This window comes from Lissotriton helveticus, chromosome 4_1, assembly GCF_964261635.1.
Source record: "Lissotriton helveticus chromosome 4_1, aLisHel1.1, whole genome shotgun sequence".
Lineage (NCBI taxonomy): Eukaryota > Metazoa > Chordata > Amphibia > Caudata > Salamandridae > Lissotriton > Lissotriton helveticus.
Genome location: NC_136063.1, coordinates 1692912015 through 1692932289, shown reverse-complemented (window position 1 = coordinate 1692932289; position 20275 = coordinate 1692912015). Strand labels below are relative to the sequence as shown.

Genomic DNA, 20275 nt, shown 5'->3' with positions numbered 1-20275 from the left:
CGTCCCGGGCAGTCGTCCCCCGGGTCTCCAGGCCGACGGCATGTCAAAATGTCCAGGACGGGCTCCATGCGTCCTGGGCAGTCGTCCCCCGGGTCTCCAGGCCGACGGCATGTCAAAGTGCCCAGGTTGGGCTCCATGCGTCCCGGGCAGTTGTCCCCCGGGTCTCCAGGCCGACGGCATGTCAAAGTGCCCAGGTTGGGCTCCATGCGTCCTGGGCAGTTGACCCCCGGGTCTCCAGGCCGATGGCATGTCAAAGTGCCCAGGACGGGCTCCATGCGTCCCGGGCAGTCGTCCCCCCGGGCATCCGCCGCTCCCTTCTCCGGGCCGACGGCAGGTCAGATTGCCCAGGACGGGCTCCATGGGTCCCGGGCAGTCCTCCCCTGGGTGTCCGGCGCTCCCTTCTCCGGGCCGACGGCATGTCAAAGTGCCCAGGACGGGCTCCATGCGTCCCGGGCAGTCGTCCCCCGGGTCTCCAGGCCGACGGCATGTCAAAATGTCCAGGACGGGCTCCATGCGTCCCGGGCAGTCGTCCCCCGGGTCTCCAGGCCGACGGCATGTCAAAGTGCCCAGGTTGGGCTCCATGCGTCCCGGGCAGTCGTCCCACGGGTCTCCGGGCCGACGGCATGTCAAAGTGCCCAGGACGGGCTCCATGCGTCCCGGGCATTCCTCCCCCCGGGCATCCGCCGCTCCCTTCCCTGGGCCGACGGCAGGTCAGATTGCCCAGGACGGGCTCCATGGGTCCCGGGCAGTCCTTCCCTGGGTGTCCGGCGCTCCCTTCTCCGGGCCGACGGCATGTCAAAGTGCCCAGGACGGGCTCCATGCGTCCCGGGCAGTCGTCCCCCGGGTCTCCAGGCCGACGGCATGTCAAAGTGCCCAGGACGGGCTCCATGCGTCCCGGGCAGTCGTCCCCCGGGTCTCCAGGCCAACGGCATGTCAAAATGTCCAGGACGGGCTCCATGCGTCCCAGGCAGTCGTCCCCCGGGTCTCCAGGCCGACGGCATGTCAAAGTGCCCAGGACGGGCTCCATGCGTCCCGGGCAGTCGTCCCCCGGGTCTCCAGGCCGACGGCATGTCAAAATGTCCAGGACGGGCTCCATGCGTCCCAGGCAGTCGTCCCCCGGGTCTCCAGGCCGACGGCATGTCAAAGTGCCCAGGACGGGCTCCATGCGTCCCGGGCAGTCGTCCCCCGGGTCTCCAGGCCGACGGCATGTCAAAGTGCCCAGGACGGGCTCCATGCGTCCCGGGCAGTCGTCCCCCGGGTCTCCAGGCCGACGGCATGTCAAAGTGCCCAGGACGGGCTCCATGCGTCCCGGGCAGTCGTCCCCCGGGTCTCCAGGCCGACGGCATGTCAAAGTGCCCAGGACGGGCTCCATGCGTCCCGGGCAGTCGTCCCCCGGGTCTCCAGGCCGACGGCATGTCAAAGTGCCCAGGACGGGCTCCATGCGTCCCGGGCAGTCGTCCCCCGGGTCTCCAGGCCGACGGCATGTCAAAGTGCCCAGGACGGGCTCCATGCGTCCCGGGCAGTCGTCCCCCGGGTCTCCAGGCCGACGGCATGTCAAAGTGCCCAGGACGGGCTCCATGCGTCCCGGGCAGTCGTCCCCCGGGTCTCCAGGCCAACGGCATGAGCGAGTGCCCAGGTCGGGCTCCATGCGCCCCGGGCAGTCGTCCCCCGGGTCTCCAGGCCAACGGCATGAGCGAGTGCCCAGGTCGGGCTCCATGCTTCCCGGGCAGTCGTCCCCCGGGTCTCCAGGCCGACGGCATGTCAAAGTGCCCAGGACGGGCTCCATGCGTCCCGGGCAGTCGTCCCCCGGGTCTCCAGGCCAACGGCATGTCAAAATGTCCAGGACGGGCTCCATGCGTCCCAGGCAGTCGTCCCCCGGGTCTCCAGGCCGACGGCATGTCAAAGTGCCCAGGACGGGCTCCATGCGTCCCGGGCAGTCGTCCCCCGGGTCTCCAGGCCGACGGCATGTCAAAATGTCCAGGACGGGCTCCATGCGTCCCAGGCAGTCGTCCCCCGGGTCTCCAGGCCGACGGCATGTCAAAGTGCCCAGGACGGGCTCCATGCGTCCCGGGCAGTCGTCGTCCCGGGCGTCCGGGCCTGGGAGCTCCGGTGGTCCTCACCGTGCCTGAGGCCCAGCCGGGGTCCCCGAGCCCTGCCCGGCGTGGGCAGGCAGCAGCCCTACCACGAAGGCTCGGGGTGGGAAGCAGGGAGTCCTTTCGTTCCCGGCCACCTGGTTGCACCTTTCCCCTCGGCCATCTGGTCGCACGCAATGCTATCCAAAAGGGCGACCAGATGGCCAAACCTCCCTGGAAGTCCCTATGAGGTGCCATTTGCCTCCCCGATCCCAGCGAGGGCTCCAGGAGGTCGGGTACTTTTACGCCTTGGGTCCCCTCTGTCAACTCGTGTGCACAGATTACAAGAAAGGGGGGTAATTTTCCTCCGGATTACTAGGGGTAAGGGTATGCCCGGACACCCCTGCAAGGCTGGTGGTTCTCTGCCAGGGGGACCAGATGGGCTATGCCTGGGTAACAACACCCGGGGCTTCCCTCCTCCAGGCCAACGGCATGTCAAAGTGCCCAGGACGGGCTCCATGCGTCCCGGGCAGTCGTCCCCCGGGTCTCCAGGCCAACGGCATGAGCGAGTGCCCAGGTCGGGCTCCATGCGCCCCGGGCAGTCGTCCCCCGGGTCTCCAGGCCAACGGCATGAGCGAGTGCCCAGGTCGGGCTCCATGCTTCCCGGGCAGTCGTCCCCCGGGTCTCAAGGCCGATGGCATGTCAAAGTGCCCAGGATGGGCTCCATGCGTCCCGGGCATTCCTCCCCCCCGGGCGTCCGTCGCTCCCTTCTCCGGGCCGACGGCAGGTCAGATTGCCCAGGACGGGCTCCATGGGTCCCGGGCATTCCTCCGCTGGGTGTCCGGCTCTCCCTTCCCCGGGCCAACGGCTTGTCAGAGTGCCCAGGATGGGCTCCACGGGCCCCGGACGTCCGGGGCTCCCTTCCCCGTGCCAACGGCATGCCAGAGTGCCCAGGACGGGCTCCACGAGTCCCCGGCGTCCGGGGCTCCCTTCCCCGGGACACCGGCTTGTCAGAGTGCCCATGACGGGCTCCACGGGTCCCGGGTATCTGGGACTCCCTTCCCTGGGCCAACGGCATGCCGGAGTTCCCAGGACAGGCTCCACGGGTCCCGGGCGTCCGGGGCTCCCTTCCCCAGTCCGACGGCTTGTCAGAGTGCCCAGGACGGGCTCCACGGCTCCCGGGCGTCCGGGGTTCCCTTCCCCGGGTCAGCGGCATGTCAGAGTGCCCAGGACGAGTTCCACGGGTCCCGGGCAGTCCTCCCCCGGGCGTCCGGGGCTCCCTTCCCCGGGCCGTCGGCAGGTCAGAGTGCCCAGGACGGGCTCCATGGGTCCCGGGCAGTCCTCCCCCCGGGCGTCCGGGGCTCCCTTCCCCGGGCAGACGGCAGGTCAGAGTGCCCAGGACGGGCTCCACGGGTCCCGGGCAGTCCTCCCCCCGGGCGTCCGGCGCTCCCTTCTCCAGGCCGATGGCAGGTCAGAGTGACCAGGACGGGCTCCACGGGTCCCGGGCAGTCCTCTCCCGGGCGTACGTGGTTGTCCGACAGATTCGGGCAGATGTGCTTTTACGAACCGGATCGGAGTCGGCCCAAATAATAATAATAATAATAATAATAATCCACATTTGTAAGGCGCACAATCGCCCGTAAGGGTCTCTAGGCGCTAGGGGCCGTTGGGAAGATTAAGCAAGCTATTGCCCAGAGTCACATGGTGCTGGGCTAATCTGCCGCCGGTGCCGGGGATCGAACCCTGATCTCTGGGATGCTCGAGGGTTACTACGCGCTCTACAAAAACCTTAAATAAAAAAATCTCCAGATTCCGGAGTCAGCCGCCCTAGCCGCGGCGCCAGCTATTACCCAGAGTCACCTGGTGCTGGGCTAATCTGCCGCCGGTGCCGGGGATCGAACCGTGATCTCCAGATTCCGGAGTCAGCCTCCCTAGCCGCGGCGCCAGCTATTTCCCAGAGTCACGTGGTGCTGGGCTAATCTGCGGCCGGTGCCGGGGATCGAACCCTGATCTCTGGGATGCTCGAGGGTTACTACGCGCTCTACAAAAACCTTAAATAAAAAAATCTCCAGATTCCGGAGTCAGCCGCCCTAGCCGCGGCGCCAGCTATTTCCCAGAGTCACCTGGTGCTGGGCTAATCTGCCGCCGGTGCCGGGGATCGAACCGTGATCCCCAGATGGGGATATCCCAAAAATCTGGCATGGATACGGCCCGCCAGGACAGGTTTGGGCACCCCTGGATTATAGCATTAATAATCCTGGCAGCCCATTCTAACTGATGGAGAGCAGGTAACCTTACAACAGTGAAAAACGAATATGGCTGTAATTCACTATTAGGACATGCCAACCTTGTCAGGCTTGTCCTACCTTATGCTTACAATGCACCCTGCCCTTGGGCCTACCATAGGGGTGACTAACATGAAGTTAAGGGAAGGTTTAGGGACTGGCAAGTAGGTGTACTTGCGCAGTCTGCGTGACAGTACCAGACTGCACGTAGGTCTAGCAATGGCAGACCTTTAGACATACTTTTACTAGGCCGCTCTTGTGGGTGGCACAACACGTGCTGCAAGCCCACTAGCAGCATTTGTATTTACAAGCCCTGGCACTCCTGGTGCACGCTACTACTGACAGTAAATCAAATAAGCCAAACATGGAATTCAATCAATACAGCAATTTCACATAGGGAGCACTTGCACTGTGACACTGATCAGCAGTGGCACAGTGCCCAAAGCAATATATAAGCAAAAACATCGTAAACAGAGGAGGCAAACAGAAAAAATGGAGGAGAGACTCATGCCAATGATGCCAGGTCTAACAGAATCTGACCCCGGTGTTAGAGTATAGGGTTTCAATTGCTTTCAGAAGTTGTGAAGGAATTTGCCAGTTCTTTAGATTTTTCCCAAAGCTTTTTGCTGAGTAATACCCAGGAGCGTGTGTTTTGGGTTGTGAGGAACCTCCCACCCATGTATCTCGGTAAGTTCTTCCTCGATATCCCCCCAGAACAGCGTCAGGCGGGGGCATGCCCACACCATGTGGAGAAAATCAGCTGGATCGTGACCGCACCTAGTACAAGCGGAGGACGGGCGGAATCCCGCTCGGTGAAGGCGCACCGGAGTGAGGTAGGCTGCATGTAAAAAATAAAGCTGTACCAAGTATAGCCTGGCGGAGGTGGTGACCGTCCTCGGGGCCATAAGGGCATCACGCCAGTCCTCCTCCTCCAGGATGCCCACCCATTCCTCCCATTGAGCTCGCAGTTGGTCCAGGGAAGTAGAGGTATTGTTAACCCCTTCCACGCTGATGACGAGCTGGGCTCGTCATGAGGTAGCCTCCTGCTACGCTGATGACGAGCCCAGCTCGTCACGTAAAATGCGCTTTCGCAAAACTCCGCTTATGAGCGGAATTCCGCCCGCACGCATGCGGTTAATCAGTGTGTGGTAGATGCGGGAAATGCCACCCTTCCCCAGGTCCCCAACCATATTCTGTGCCTCAGGCGGGCTATGGTCAGGAAGCTGTGTACCTGTTGTAAGGTGCATATGGAGAGCATGTCGCGATTGCAGGTACCTGTATAACTGCGACTGATGCAGGGAGTATATACTTTGAAGGTCTTCGAAGGAACGCATGTGATCCCCCACCCATATATCGCCAAGCAGTGCGATACCTATGAGGTCCCATGCCCGGAAGCCGCGCATGCCCATTAACCTCTTTGATCCGGGTCCCCTGCCACAAGGGTGTACGTTGAGTCAGTGTGCGTGTCCACTTAGTGTGGTTCAATGCGGCCCGCCAGGCCAATAACGCGGAGCACGTAACCTCTGGTACGTGGGATGGGATAGGAGCCCCGTACAACATGGACTGAACCTTGGTTAGGACCAGTTTTCCCTGGTCGAGCCTGTAAGCCGGGTCAGACTATCCCTCGTTGAACCAATCGAGTATCGCGAGTAGGCGCGTGGCGAGATAGTACAGATATTAGGGGTCATCCCCAGACCCCCGTCGAATGATGGGATCCTACAGACATCCAGCGCCAGACGGGCCCTACCTTTCCCCCAAAGGAACTTATTGGCCATGCTATCCCATTCGCAGAACCTGGTCCTAGGGAAACACAGGGGGTATTTTAAAAAACAGAGGAACCGGGGGGAGTACTATCATTTTAAAGAGGGAGACCCTACCCACGGGGTTCTGGGGCTATGTTTGCCACTTCTGGAGGTCCGCTTTGGCCCGTCTCACCAGGGGAGCGATGTTGAGGGCCCAGCTAAGTTCGGGGAGCAAAGTCATCCATATCCCCAGGTATTTGTCCCCTGTCACTATTAGTGGAGAGCCTCGGTGGTATCCTTTCAGTTTGGTGATGTGTTCAATTAACGGTTTCAATAGTTCTCCACGGTCTTTCCGTGCTGGTTTCACATAGATTTTCATTAGCTTGATACCCTGATCCTTAAAACCAGTTTGCTTTAGATGCAGTATCTGAAGATTGCAGTGTTCTGTTGTTGTAACCTGGCTCTTCGCCTGGAGTACTGTTGACAAATATATTTCTATACCACCTTTCGCTGGCTGGATTTTTCGTCTCTGGTTCCCGGAATCAGGGTGCGAGTGAAGCCCTGGATTGATATTGGCTTTGATGCCCACGTTTCCTGAAGCATTATGATCGAAAATGTGTGGAGATATCTCAATGTTTCGGGGTCGTTGAACCTTCAGGCCATGCATATTACACTAGAAGTTTGATGTCGTCTGGTTCAGTCTGGTCTCTAACTTTAATTCACTCAGTTGTTGACTGCCGATTGATTGATCCCGCAACCAACCACCCACCGTTTGTTCCTTGTGGGCTACCCTCCCAGTTGAATCGATGGGAGCCCCTTGACCTCACCGCAAACCTCAGGAGTCTGTTAAGTCAACATGGAGACACCTTGTTTGCTTTCATGACTGTCTGGCTCACTGTTGAGGGGAAAATGAGTGGCAAATAAAGAGAATGTAATATCAAGGTACACCAGATTAAAGAAGGGGCAAGCTTTCCACAACTAGGCAAGGGACTTTCCATCTCCAACACCACTATTCCCTAATCATGTGAAAGACATGAACACACATACACATTCTCTGAAAGCAGGGAATTTGTTATGGGGGGGCTTAACCGAACTTTATCTGAAGGGATACAGTAGGCAGACTCCCCACTTAGGGTACATGTAAAAGGCCAGCTGCCCATGACCTAATAAACTGCTCCAAACACACATTCCATGGACATGCATATTTGTCACTGAATGAAAACAAAGCTAGCCTTAAAGTAAGGAATGGGCTGGATGTACAGATTTCAAAAAACATGCAGGGGATTATCATTCCAACCGCTGAGCAAAACAGAAACATGATGTTTTTTTTTAATCAAGCTATTTGTTTAGTGGTGCCCAGTACAATTTCTCTGAATTCTTGACAAACAGGAAGTTCCTTGGAGATGAGGATTTCTGTGATGAAGGTAGGGGTGGGCAACGATACATAGAAAAGATTTTGAATTGCACAGCATTGCAGACTTCAATAATCATCACAATATGTATTTGGAACCTATTTCAGATCCTTCCTACAAATAATATAAGTATTCAAACCATGTCTCTAACTGCTTCAGATCACCCAGTGTCAAATCCAACTTATCAGGGTACAAACAATCTAAATGCTCACTTGTGTTTCTCCGGAGTCTGCGGTCTTGAGTGTCATCATGATCACGGACTTCAGACTCTTCCACCTCCTTAATCCATAAAGATGAATGAGGATTAAAAATGGGATCAGCTGAAAATAGACAACACAAGCTTCAGCACATTATTTACCATCATAGCTGAATCCCTGTAGTGTGAAAATTATCTTGTTGTCACAAAAAGAAAACAAATATATGAAAAAAAGTATGAAAAATCTCTCGTTCAAAGATAAATTGCAGTTCTTTCTTAATCCTCAGTATAAAAAGAATACATAGTGAGTGGATAGCAGAGGTCGGTGTGATAGCTTGGGTGACCTTACTTCCTTAGGAAAAATGTCGGACACAACTGGGCAAGCTTCATCTGGAAGAGTGAACAATACAATTTGGGGAAAAGACAGAGGAGTTCAGTTTAATCACTGAGCTAGTTTACAAGCAAAGACGTTTTTGACAATTTCCTGAGAGAACTTATCATGTCGCGATAAGAGTACAATTGGAGAAAACCCTGGAATGTCTGCAGCTATATGCTAATACAAAGTAATCTACTATTTTCTTTTAACCAGATCAGTCTAGTTTTAGATCCAGAGCATAGAGATAACCTATGCCCATGTCCGGTATGATATTGGTCATATCTGATTAATGATAGGTGTCCTTTCTTTTAATTATGGACCTCTTCGAAGCATTCAACATTTAGATACATCCATTACTAGTCAAACATTTGCAATGCATGACAGGGGCAGCAGCCTGTAATAAATAAATAAATAAATAAATATATATATATATATATATATATATATATATATATATATATATATATATATATTTCTTTTTTCTTTTTTTACCCACACGCATACATACAACTTATGTTTTACCTTACAATTAAAAGAAGGCTTCATGGAAATACACCAGATTTGTATTTGCCACCCCTCTTCCCAGCATTTAAAGACTCATTTTCTGTGTGATACGAGAATAACACTGCTAGGTGATAAGGAGTATTAGCTATTTATTTTGATACTCACACGTGGGTTCACTCTTTCTTTCAGATTCATGCAAGTCATCAAACTCGGTTTGGTCTTCTTGCTTAATTCCCAACAAACTGGAAGATTTGCTTACCAGAGCATAGTCTGTAAAAGAGAAATTATCTTTTTTCAAATTGTAATTATTTATTGCATTCTAAGACTTGAGGATCAAGAATGCCAACTAAAAGCCAGGTGTGTGTGGAATATTAGACCCAGAAACCACATGGGAGGTATAACAAATACATAAAAATAAAGACAGAAAAAAATATTAAATATTAATTTGTGAAAAGTGATATTAAAACGGTTGAATTTTAAATGCAAGTTTGGTGCAAACTTTTGATGAACACTAAAACTATTAATTGAAAAAACACAACCATGACGAACTTTTCAAACTAACCACAGCTGGTGAAGGAGAGGGAACAAAGCTTAACAATGTTGAACATGACCCTCATCTTTAAAGCAAAATGAATGGACAAGTTTCGAAGTTAGTTTTATCAGCAATAACAAATTAGTCAAAGCACAACACAGTACAACTCATTTCAGTGACATCAGCAGGATTATGAAGGATAATTTTACACATAACGAAATGTCTCGTCTTTCGAAATGTTCCTTACAGATTTGTTTAATTTTTCAACATGATGTACATTACAAAGTTGCACACATTTTTAAATCCTTCCCTAATCTTAGTTTTGGAAAATAATCCAGGAATGTACAACTACACATTGCAGTGTTTAATCCTACATTCCTGGTGTATGCTAGTAAAGGACACATGATATGCATATCTCATCTCAATATACATAAATCAAGAGGCAAGCCACATACTGGTCAGGGAACCGGGTCATTCATGGGCATTCCAATACACATAGAAGTAGGACTACAATTTTGCATCCACCAAGGGCACTGAACGACTTAACTGACAGCATTTATAAGCATAAACACAAGGCAACGAGGCATTAAAGGGAATTTCATGCAACTTTAACACACAGTATCATTTGCGTTAACTAAATTGCTATCTGCCAGAGACTGCTAACTAATTAGGACTAGAACATAAGAAAACATGTCACCCTTTCTGACAACGGGTTCATGCGCTAAATCCATTAACATTTGCAGAGACAGATGCTAAACAAGCATTGAAAATGCAATAGATCTCGGATTTATTTGAGTTAGAGCTAATGGCATTGTAAATGGCAATGTCTTTTAGCCATGTGTAATGGAGTGTATGCATGTGGTGTGTAGTGGAATTATGTGGGTTGGATTGGAATTGTAGCAATGGTGGCATGCTGCGCTTTAGATGAATATGTTTAAAAGTAAAGTGCACCATACTGCGATTGCTACAATAGTTAATTGTGGATGCGTTAACAATTGATGTGTGCACTGATGGCTGGTGGTGTGTGTGCCTGTAGAAATTGTGCACTGATGGCTGGTGGTGTGTGTGACACTGGTGGAAGCGTGCACTGCCGGCTGGTGGTGTGCCTGGTGGAAGCCTGCACTGACGGCTGGTTGTGCCCGGTGAAAGCGTGCACTGACGGTGTGGTTGTGTGTGTGGTGGCGCTTGTGTGGTGGTGAGTGTGGTGGTGAGAGTGTGGTGGTGAGAGTGTGGTGGTGAGAGTGTGGTGGTGAGAGTGTGGTGGTGAGAGTGTGTGTGGTGGTGTGTGGTTTGTGTGTCATGTGTGTGTGGTCGTATGTGTGTGGTGTTATGCGAGTGTGTGTGGTGGACTTAGTTTGTGTTTTCGTATCCTGCACACTCACACACTGCCCCTGCACACTCACACTATGTTCACCCTGCACACTCATACACTGCGCACCCTACACACACACACACACTGCTCACCCTACACTCTCACACTGCTCACCCTGCACACTCACACTGCTCACCCTACACACTCACACACTGCTCACCCTACACACTCACACACTGCTCACCCTAGACGCTCACACACTGCTCACCCTGAACGCTCACACACTGCTCACCCTGCACGCTCACACACTGCTCCCACAATGTTCACCGTGCACGCTCACACAATGTTCACCCTGCACGTTCACACAATGTTCACCCTGCACGTTCACACAATGTTCACCCTGCACGCTCACACAATGTTCACCCTGCACGCTCACACAATGTTTACCCTGCACGCTCACACAATGTTTACCCTGCACGCTCACACAAGGTTTACCCTGCACGCTCACACACTGCTCACCCTGCACGCTCACACAATGTTTACCCTGCACGCTCACACACTGCTCACCCTGCACGCTCACACACTGCTCACCCTGCACGCTCACACACTGCTCACCCTGCACGCTCACACACAGCTCACCCTGCATTCACACACTGCTCACCCTGCACGCTCACACACTGCTCACCCTGCACGCTCACACACTGCTCACCCTGCACGCTCACACACTGCTCACCCTGCACGCTCACACACTGCTCACCCTGCACGCTTACACACTGCTCACCCTGCACACTCACACACTGCTCACCCTGCACACTCACACAATGTTCACCCTGCAACACACACACTGCGCACCCTACACACACAGCTCACCCTACACTCTCACACTGCTCACCCTGCACACAAACACTGTTCACCCTACACACTGTTCACCCTCACACACTCACACACTGCTCACCCTACACACACACTGCTCACCTTACACACACACACTGCTCACCTTACACACACACACACAATGTTCACCCTACACACTCATACAATGTTCACCCTACACACTGACACAATGGTCACCCTGCACGCTCACACACTGTTAACCCTGCATGCTCACACACTTCACACTCGCACACTGCTCACCCTGCACACTCACACACTGCTCACCCTGCACACTCACACACTGCTCACCCTACACACTCACACACTGCTCACCCTACACACTCACACACTGCTCACCCTACACACTCACACACTGCTCACCCTACGTAATGTGAAAAGACCTAGCTCTGTCCTTTGGCTTGTGTTGTAATTGTACAGTAGGTTGTGAGTAGTTGCGCTTGATTGGTTGGGACGTCCCCTCCTTGCAGTGCTCCCCTCACAGAGGGCCGGCTGCCTCCATGAAGCTCCCAAGACACGGGTTCCTCTGTTCTTTGCTTTAGCTCCTGTGTGTCAGTGCACCGTGTAAGCGCACAAGCATACCCTGCTCTCTCTGGAACACTCACACTGCTGAGTCACTCTCACCCTGCTGAGTCGCTCTCACCCTGCTGAGTCGCTCTCACCCTGCTGCCGCTCTCACCCTGCTGCCGCTCTCACCCTGCTGCCGCTCTCACCCTGCTGCCACTCTCAGTCTGCAGCCACTCTCAGTCTGCAGCCACTCTCAGTCTGCAGCCACTCTCAGTCTGCAGCCACTCTCAGTCTGCAGCCACTCTCAGTCTGCAGCCACTCTCAGTCTGCAGCCACTCTCAGTCTGCAGCCACTCTCAGTCTGCAGCCACTCTCAGTCTGCAGCCACTCTCAGTCTGCAGCCACTCTCAGTCTGCAGCCACTCTCAGTCTGCAGCCACTCACAGTCTGCAGCCACTCACAGTCTGCAGCCACTCTCAGTCTGCAGCCACTCTCAGTCTGCAGCCACTCACAGTCTGCAGCCACTCTCAGTCTGCTGCCACTCTCAGTCTGCTGCCACTCTCAGTCTGCTGCCACTCTCAGTCTGCTGCCACTCTCAGTCTGCTGTCACTCTCAGTCTGCTGTCACTCTCAGTCTGCTGTCACTCTCAGTCTGCTGTCACTCTCAGTCTGCTGACACTCTCAGTCTGCTGACACTCTCAGTCTGCTGACACTCTCAGTCTGCTGACACTCTCAGTCTGCTGTCACTCTCAGTCTGCTGTCACTCTCAGTCTGCTGTCACTCCGGAGAATCCTAAAACCACAGGGGGCGAGCATCAGTCTTCCGCCGGCAGGCTTCAAATGAACTCTCGCAGCTGGGGTTCCGAAGGGGACCCTGATCCTTCAATATCAGGGGGAAAGCCCAGAATGCACCATGGCCCCTTGTACTGAGAACCGGGGTCAAGGCAGTAATGTTGAGTATAGCACTCCGCTGCCTTTCGGCGAGGTTAGCGCTATACAAACACCGCATTCATACAATAATCCACGCAGATTGTACTGGGATGACTCAAAGAAATAAACAGGACACAAAAAGCAGCAGTGCCGTAGACTGTCATCTTAACGTCTAGCTAAATGCAGCACTACTGCGAATACTTCGGTGAGGAGTACGTGTAGCGCTTTTTAAAACACCGGACTTGTATTTACTGGCGTTGAGTACTCAGAACAGACTGCCGCAGGGACCTTTATGGGAACGAATACGAAAACGCTAAGAAACGGGTGGTTACACAAAATGTTACGGGTAAAGAAAAGGATAGCTGGGTGGCAAGGCACAACACTATATACATTAATCACCTGACACAGGGCAGGCTGGGTGGAGCGCTCGCTGATCACATGGTTAGCAAGAGAAGGCAGCGCAGGAGGCAGTGGACCAAAGTGGTCATACCTCAGGGCTTTAAAGGACGAGTTTTCAGGATTCTCCAGGGAGAGGGTCGCCCAGTTGGTTTGAGAAGGCATTCCCCAGGACTGGGGGTCCTGTTAAGAGGTGTAGGGGCTGAGACATACAAGGGGAGGGGTTAAGCGTTTAAAAAAAACATAAATCTGTTTATTTAAAAGTAATGAAAAGAAAAAAAAACAGTACATTACAATCAATTGGCCGGGGCCTTGCACAATTAGACCACTCAATGAGCCATGTTTAAAACAAATTCCAAAGTCCCCCCCCCAGCGGCTACACCACCATCCCTCGAAATGTTCTCCAGGGAAGAAAAAGAAAGCAGCACTGAAAGCGATCGCTTTCGCGATCGAGGACAGCACATGCGCTATTCGGGTGAAACTAAACAAATATATATATATAAAAAAAAAAAAAAAAATCATCATCAAGGAACAAGTGTCTGTCTATTTTTTTAAAGAACCGAACCAGTCAAGAGTTTGCATGGAGTTGCCCACTATTTGTCCATAATTTTTCTTTGGCCGGCCATTTATTTATGTAGATTCTGTTCCTACAGTGCAATGTTCAGAATTAAAAGGCGTGTTTGACTTAGAACATCGACTTCCCTCATTTCTCTTTCGCAATGCCTTATGCTTTTTTTTTTACTGTGCGTCTTTCTGCACAAGGTGCATTCAAGTAAAACTTTCCCGTGGGAAACAGCTTAGCCATTGAATCTTTATCGAGAGGTGGCAGTGCCACTCGTGCAAGTTTTTGAAGGCGAGTTTGAGTTCCAAAGTCTGGAAAGCACCGCCATCAAGCCAATGCCTTGTGGCTGCCTGTTGTTAGGTTACCACGGGCACTTTATGTAGCAATACCTAATTGCCTGCATTTAGAGCGGGCTCGAATGACAAACGTGCTGTGCACCAAGGTCGTAGCTGTGACCTCGATTTTGAATCACTTGCCTTAACTTTAGCGTCACTGTTCCTGTAACAGAAAAGAAGAACACAAGATAAACAACTTTAAAATCCAACGTACGCATTGACTCTTACATCCCAACACATAGGTTCTACACATATCTGTGCAGCAGGCGCTTTAACCTTTCGTGATAACTTACTGAAGTGTCCGCACCGCTTCAGTGCTGTAAGCATGGTCGCCCCTGGCAATCCCAGTGTTTTACAAAAGTGCGTGCATCTGTGACTTCCCTGAGAAGGATGTGGCATATCTGGCAGAGCTGATGACTTGGGATCTGGGGAGTCAGGTTAGAGTCGTAGCGGTGGCTCAACATCATGTGATTCTAGGCAAATTACCTCATTTTCCCATGCCTCAAAAAAATGAATGATCTCCCACACGAAAAAGCGATCATTCGCCATTGCCTGCCCCAGCTCTGTGCTTTTACCTTACTTGCGGTCGCAGTCACAGAGTCCCCTCCTCCACCCCTTGAATACGTGTACTTCTGAGGGGGCGTGCGACGAGAGGCGTCGTTCCAGCCCAGGGAGTGTTTCGACTGCCAGGCATCACCCTTCAGGAGCAGCAACAGTTAGGGGCTGCGGGGCACCCCCTCGGCACGTATCGGTCTGGAAAGACGCATGAGCAATCTTTAAAGGGCGTCGTGCTCAGAATGAGACGCACTTCGCTTTCGTTTCTGTCAATGCTGCGGCAGTCTCGTGGCTCGTGTGCTTGCTGTTTTCCATCGGTCTCCGGTTCCAGACAAGCAGCGGTGCCCCCAGCTCTCCGGGGCCGAGACATACAAGGGGAGGGGTTAAGCATTTTAAAAAAATATAATAAATCTGTTTATTTAAATGTAAGGCATGTTTAAAAAAAAATCCCAAGTCCCCCCAGCGGCTACACCACCATCCCTCGAAATGTTCTCCAGGGAAGAAAAAGAAAGCAGCATTGAAAGCGATCGCTTTCGCGATCGCTGTTGTAAAAAAAAAAAAAAAAGCCTGCGAGTGGTGCGCGCGCGCCACTGCAAGCATATGTCTTTAATTACCGCGGCCGTGACGGCCACGATATTTGAAGATATATGGCCTATGGTGCGCGTAACACACACCAATTGCGTGTTCTGTTTTAAAAACACACGCACGCGAAGGCCAATGGAAATGGACCTAGGAAATAACACGCACGAGCTGCGTGGAATTTCTAGGTCCATTTTCTAAACCCCGGGAAAAGGACTCTCACTTCGCGACACTGCATGCGCAGTATACGCTAGGCCCGAGACCTAAAAACAGGGACTTAAGACAGAACACTTATGGGTGTGGGCATGTTAGTGGCTAAAAGGGATATTGCCAGGCGTTGGAACTCTCCTGTGGCTCCATAGATTGCGGCATGGACGAATGGTATGGACTGGGATGCCAAGATGGATGAGACATATACGCAGCCAGGGGATGCCTCCGTAAATACGATGGCAGTCATTTCAAGGATTGGATGGATGGCAATGGTGGGGTTTGATGCTAGACTGTTTATCCATGGGATAAGAATGGTGGTTGAGGGACTGAGACATGTCATTTACATGATTGCGTGTTTCGGATGAGCAACTGGTTGTATTGTTTTTCATTTAAAAAAAAAATATATATATATTCTATTTAAAAAACAAAAAACGTACCCAACAGACCCAGAAAGTCCAGTCATCCGATTTGGCTGCTTCTGCTGCATGCAGGCTGTCCTCTAAATTCTCTGTGTGTGGGAAGCCTGCAATAGTGCTACCTATGTTGTGTCTGTATGAAATACTGACTGTGCTGTACCTGTTCTGAGTGCATGAGGAAAGCTAGCTTTCTGCTGATGACTGTGTTGTAACATTTCTGTTTGTGTGTGAGATGGAAGCTTGTGCTGCTGCGGTCTGTGTTGTAGGTTTGGGCTATGAAAGATCGCCCCCCAAAAAAGTGCTTTCTTTTCCATGTTTTCGTGCATCCCGACCATTCCATTCTCTTTTTGTGCCCTCTGAGGCTCTTACACGACTGCACCTTATCTGTGGGAAAAGTTCCAGTAGTGTGTACTCTTTCCAGTTTTGTGCACTCTCTCCACGAGTACTCTTCCAGCAGTGGGCCTTCTCTTCCTGAATGGTATGGCCTCTCTTCTAAACGTGCGCAATCACTTGCAGCAGCTCATGTCAGGGGGCAACTAGGCCTGGACTTCGGGGGCTAGTACTAAACGGGAGGCCAAGTCAGTATTAGACTACACATTTGGAGGGCCAACAGGTCCGGGTTTAATGCGCTAGCTCATGAAAAAATTATTTGGCCATGCCTGTTCTTTCCTGCAGTGCCACATTAAGGTTAGATCTTTTGTCTTAGCCAATGCATTCCCCTGAGACACTGAGCACTGCTGGAGCTCAGAGTGTCCACCGGAACTACGAGCATTGGATGTCTGACAGATGGTTGGTACCAAGCGAGTCCTGTGAATGGCAGAAATTAAAGCACTGAAGGCTCACTAGAAAAGGGTCTTTTCTGATAAAAAGTAGCATAAACTGCATAATGATAACATGCTTCCAGGGAACAAGAAGGTGTGTTTGGAGGAATATCCCAATGTGCTAAATAAAGTGCTCCCACAGACACCGAGAAATGGACTTGAGGTGTGAAGTATAAACCAAGATAAAGAAAATCGTGGGAGCTTATATCGGTCTGTCACAAAATGAGGTGGGTGCACCAAAAGCTCAAGAGGAAGGGGTATCCACAAAGAATAATAAGCCAGATACCGGTTTACAATGTAAAAGAATGGACCTAACCCAAGAGAATGTTGCCCATTATGGGAGGTGATGGAAAACGATGCAAGATTTTATTCATCAAGCGGTGGCTTATATCTTTTTGTTACCCACACTTAACACTAGTATCACATACATTTTAAAATTTGGACACATTGTGATTTAGTGATTACACAGAACTGCACAATTTTAAGTCAATGCCAACCTGAATTGAAATCAAGGTCCTCAGATCGATAGTTTAGCCAGTAGACATCTCCTTCCTTAGTTGATGTACTAGAATTTTAAACAAGCATTGAAAATGCAATAGATCTCGCCTTTAATTAAGTTAAAGCCATTTGCTTTGCTAATGGTATTGTATAGCAGAGCAAATGACTAACTTAAAGTCGAGACCTATTGCATTTTTAATGCTTGTTCTTTTCAGTTAAGTACTCAATGAGAGTGCATGTGTTTTCCAGCGGTCTCCCTTGCGAACTTCTCTTTATCCCTCCACTGTTGCACTCACTCAAGTGCTTCTCAGCCACGTACCTCCGTGTTGTGCCTGCCCTTTTGTGCTTCTCCCCGTTTCACGCTGCGTGGTCTCTCATACATGTGCTTGTGCTCCTGATGTCACCCATTCCTCTCACTTGCCGTGTTGTGTAGTCTTCTGCTGCCCTCCATGTTGCTTCCAACCCCGCCGTGCATGATTCTTCCCCCTACCCATGCCCTCCTTTTTGCCTCCACTCCCAGCTGTGGTCCGTGCAGGAAACAGCAGTGGGGTGGTAGGGTAGGGTGGGGGGGGTGAAGAATTCCGGGGGACGATGCAGAGGGTACATTAATTATTTATTTATTTTTCACTCAGCATTGTCCCTCAAAATTCCCACCTCGCCCCAGCACTCCACCGGTGTTACCTGCACGGACCACGAGTGTCCACTCTCCTTCTTGCTTCCCTACGCACTTAAAAAGAAACAAGAAAATCTTTGGCACCACCTTTTTTTCATTTACCAATCCAACTTGGATAAGTAGATAAAAATAATAAAAAAGCTACGTGCCTTTTGCAGGCGCATGCCTGCGTAGTGCACACAAAAAGTGATAAGTACCGTGGCAATGTCTTAGCACCTATTTTTGTTTCCCCTTTAGCCAAGCTGCCCCTCATCACTAACAACAATTGCCAAAGCCAATAAATCCCAAAAGGCGAGACCTACGGACTGTTCCAGTGCCTTTTAGTAGATGCAGAGAGTAATGGTAACATATCCTACACGGAGTACAAACACAGCTATGATGGCCAATACCTCAAGGGAACCCTCAGAGTCCACCCACAGCATTGAGTAAAACACAGAAAACTGAGCTGAAAGAGCTTTGAGTACAACTGCAGCCTCGTGCACGGACTCCAGAGTGTGTACAGGAAGAGCAATTCACACACACTGCTCTGACCTTTGAGTGTAGACACTTTCCTTGGTACAGGCACAGCTCTCAGTGCGCATACAGCACTTTATAAATAATGACACAGAAGCCTCTCGCTCTCCGCGCAGGCCTTATATTGCGGACTGGTTTCCTAAATTTGGAGCAGGGGGTGAGCCCAGTGGACTGTAGAAAATCACTCATGCCCCCCTCCGAGCAAGAGGTGAATGCATGATCAGTGAATGTGCGGCCAGGCCCTCCCGAGCAAGGCATGTTTTGGGTGGGAGTCAGTTTAAGCTTTCCTATTTTAGGGACTTGAACCGCAAGTTATAAAATAGCTTTTGATTCCCTGCCTTTAATCATGCCCAAAATCCAGTGTCACGGCGGCACATGAAGGAACCTACATCATGGCGGCAGGGGGAGTGGTTGTAGGGGGGATAGGTGTTGTATAGCGTTTTAGGACCCAAGTGTAATTTTCCTGATTCATGCCCTAATATAGGTATAATTCACATTACCCGGGGGACGATCCAAGATGGCGGAGTGAGGATTCGTGCCGCTGGCTCTCCTGGAGGCTCAGTTCTCCTTTCCTGAATCCGCAAGGATTTGCAACTCAACGGAATGGCACTGACTGGAACTGAGACGGAATAGAATCGAACCGAATCCAATTGAGTATATAAGCGATGAGCTAACAAATCTTAAACTCCCAAATCTTTTATTAAAAAAAAAAAACTGCGCTGGTGGCTCTTTCTTCTAATAGTACGCTGATGCGCCGACTCCCAGGCTGCTCCGGCGGATGCTTTACGACCTGCTCAGCAGCTCCGGGATCGGTTGGATTGGGCTCAATCTTAGCCGGCGAGTGACTGCTGGCGTTTTGCGGCTTAGGAGAATGTCTCCCAAGAAGCCGAATCCGCCGCGCTCGACGAGGAACAGCAAGCAGGCGGCAGCGCCCCCCCCCCCCGCTACAGCCGCTCCAGTAACTACAGCAGCAGCAGCAGTGGCGGCACCACCTCCGCCCATTGCGGAGGTTACGATCGAGGGCGCCTCACCGGAAGACAGCAGGGGGCCCCGCTTTGCTCGGCGGAAAGAAAGCTGCAGTTGCCACATCGTTTGGGGAGTCGGAGCCAGCTGTTACCACCAAGAAGCGGAATCCAGCCGAAGATCTGGTCAAAGACAAACAGGTATTGAGACCACCAACCCTCTTAGTAGGGACACAGCCTAAAGGCTCCAAGGACACTACCCCTAAGATAGCCAAAACGGGGCCTAAATTGACCGCCAACACGGGGGGGTTCGGCAGGAGAAATAGCTCCACAGACTCTAATAAAAGCTACTATAAACCCCAATGCGACTCAGGAGGGGGGCCAAATAGCAGTGCCTGTACATAACCATGATGATGATACTAATGCTGACACTGACTCTGAAGGACTTTTGATTAATCCCTCGGTTGCGCAGCTATTGATAGTGGGGCACTGTAATGGTGACTGTAATGGTGACACTGAACAGCCACTGCTTGGGGGAGGTGACCCAGCCATTCTAGCCCCCGTACCACGGCCTGACCCCTCAAGTGTCACTCAGCCAGCACTCTGTGATCCGGGCCCAACCAGTCTGGAAGGACTACCAGAAGCCCACTTGAAGGACGACGAACGCGGGGCACAAAATGAGCATATAGCGCATACAGTGCCTACAGTGGATATTGAGCTGGATCTTATGAGGACTACGAGGCTGAGGCTGAGACTGAGACCGAGGATGACTTCACTGCCAACCCTCTTGTGGGGGGGCGTACTTCTAAGGTTAAGGCTAAGGGTAAACAAAAAACAAGGAGAGGTAGCAAGGCTGGTGCTATCTCTAAACGTTCAAAACCAAGCAATAACCAAGCTTTAAGGAAGAACTTGCCGGACAAAAGCCCACTTAGAAAATGGATTGAAACGAAGGGCTTGGTCAAAACCATGACGCTAAGGCTCTCAGGAGCAAGCCCCACAG

At 51.6% G+C, this 20275-nt stretch overlaps 1 protein-coding gene across 2 annotated transcripts in view; it reads right to left on the bottom strand.

The window, feature by feature from the left end:
* Nucleotides 1–20275, bottom strand: part of LOC144829327 (uncharacterized) — a 241044-nt gene that overhangs the window by 185131 nt on the left and 35638 nt on the right. For both annotated transcript variants that reach the window (XM_078688370.1, XM_078688369.1), the window contains exons 3-4: nt 8753–8857; nt 7724–7831 (exon numbers count right to left, since the gene is read on the bottom strand). In XM_078688370.1, the coding sequence (XP_078544496.1) occupies nt 7724–7831; nt 8753–8857 (213 nt within the window). The remainder of the gene's footprint in view (nt 1–7723; nt 7832–8752; nt 8858–20275) is intronic.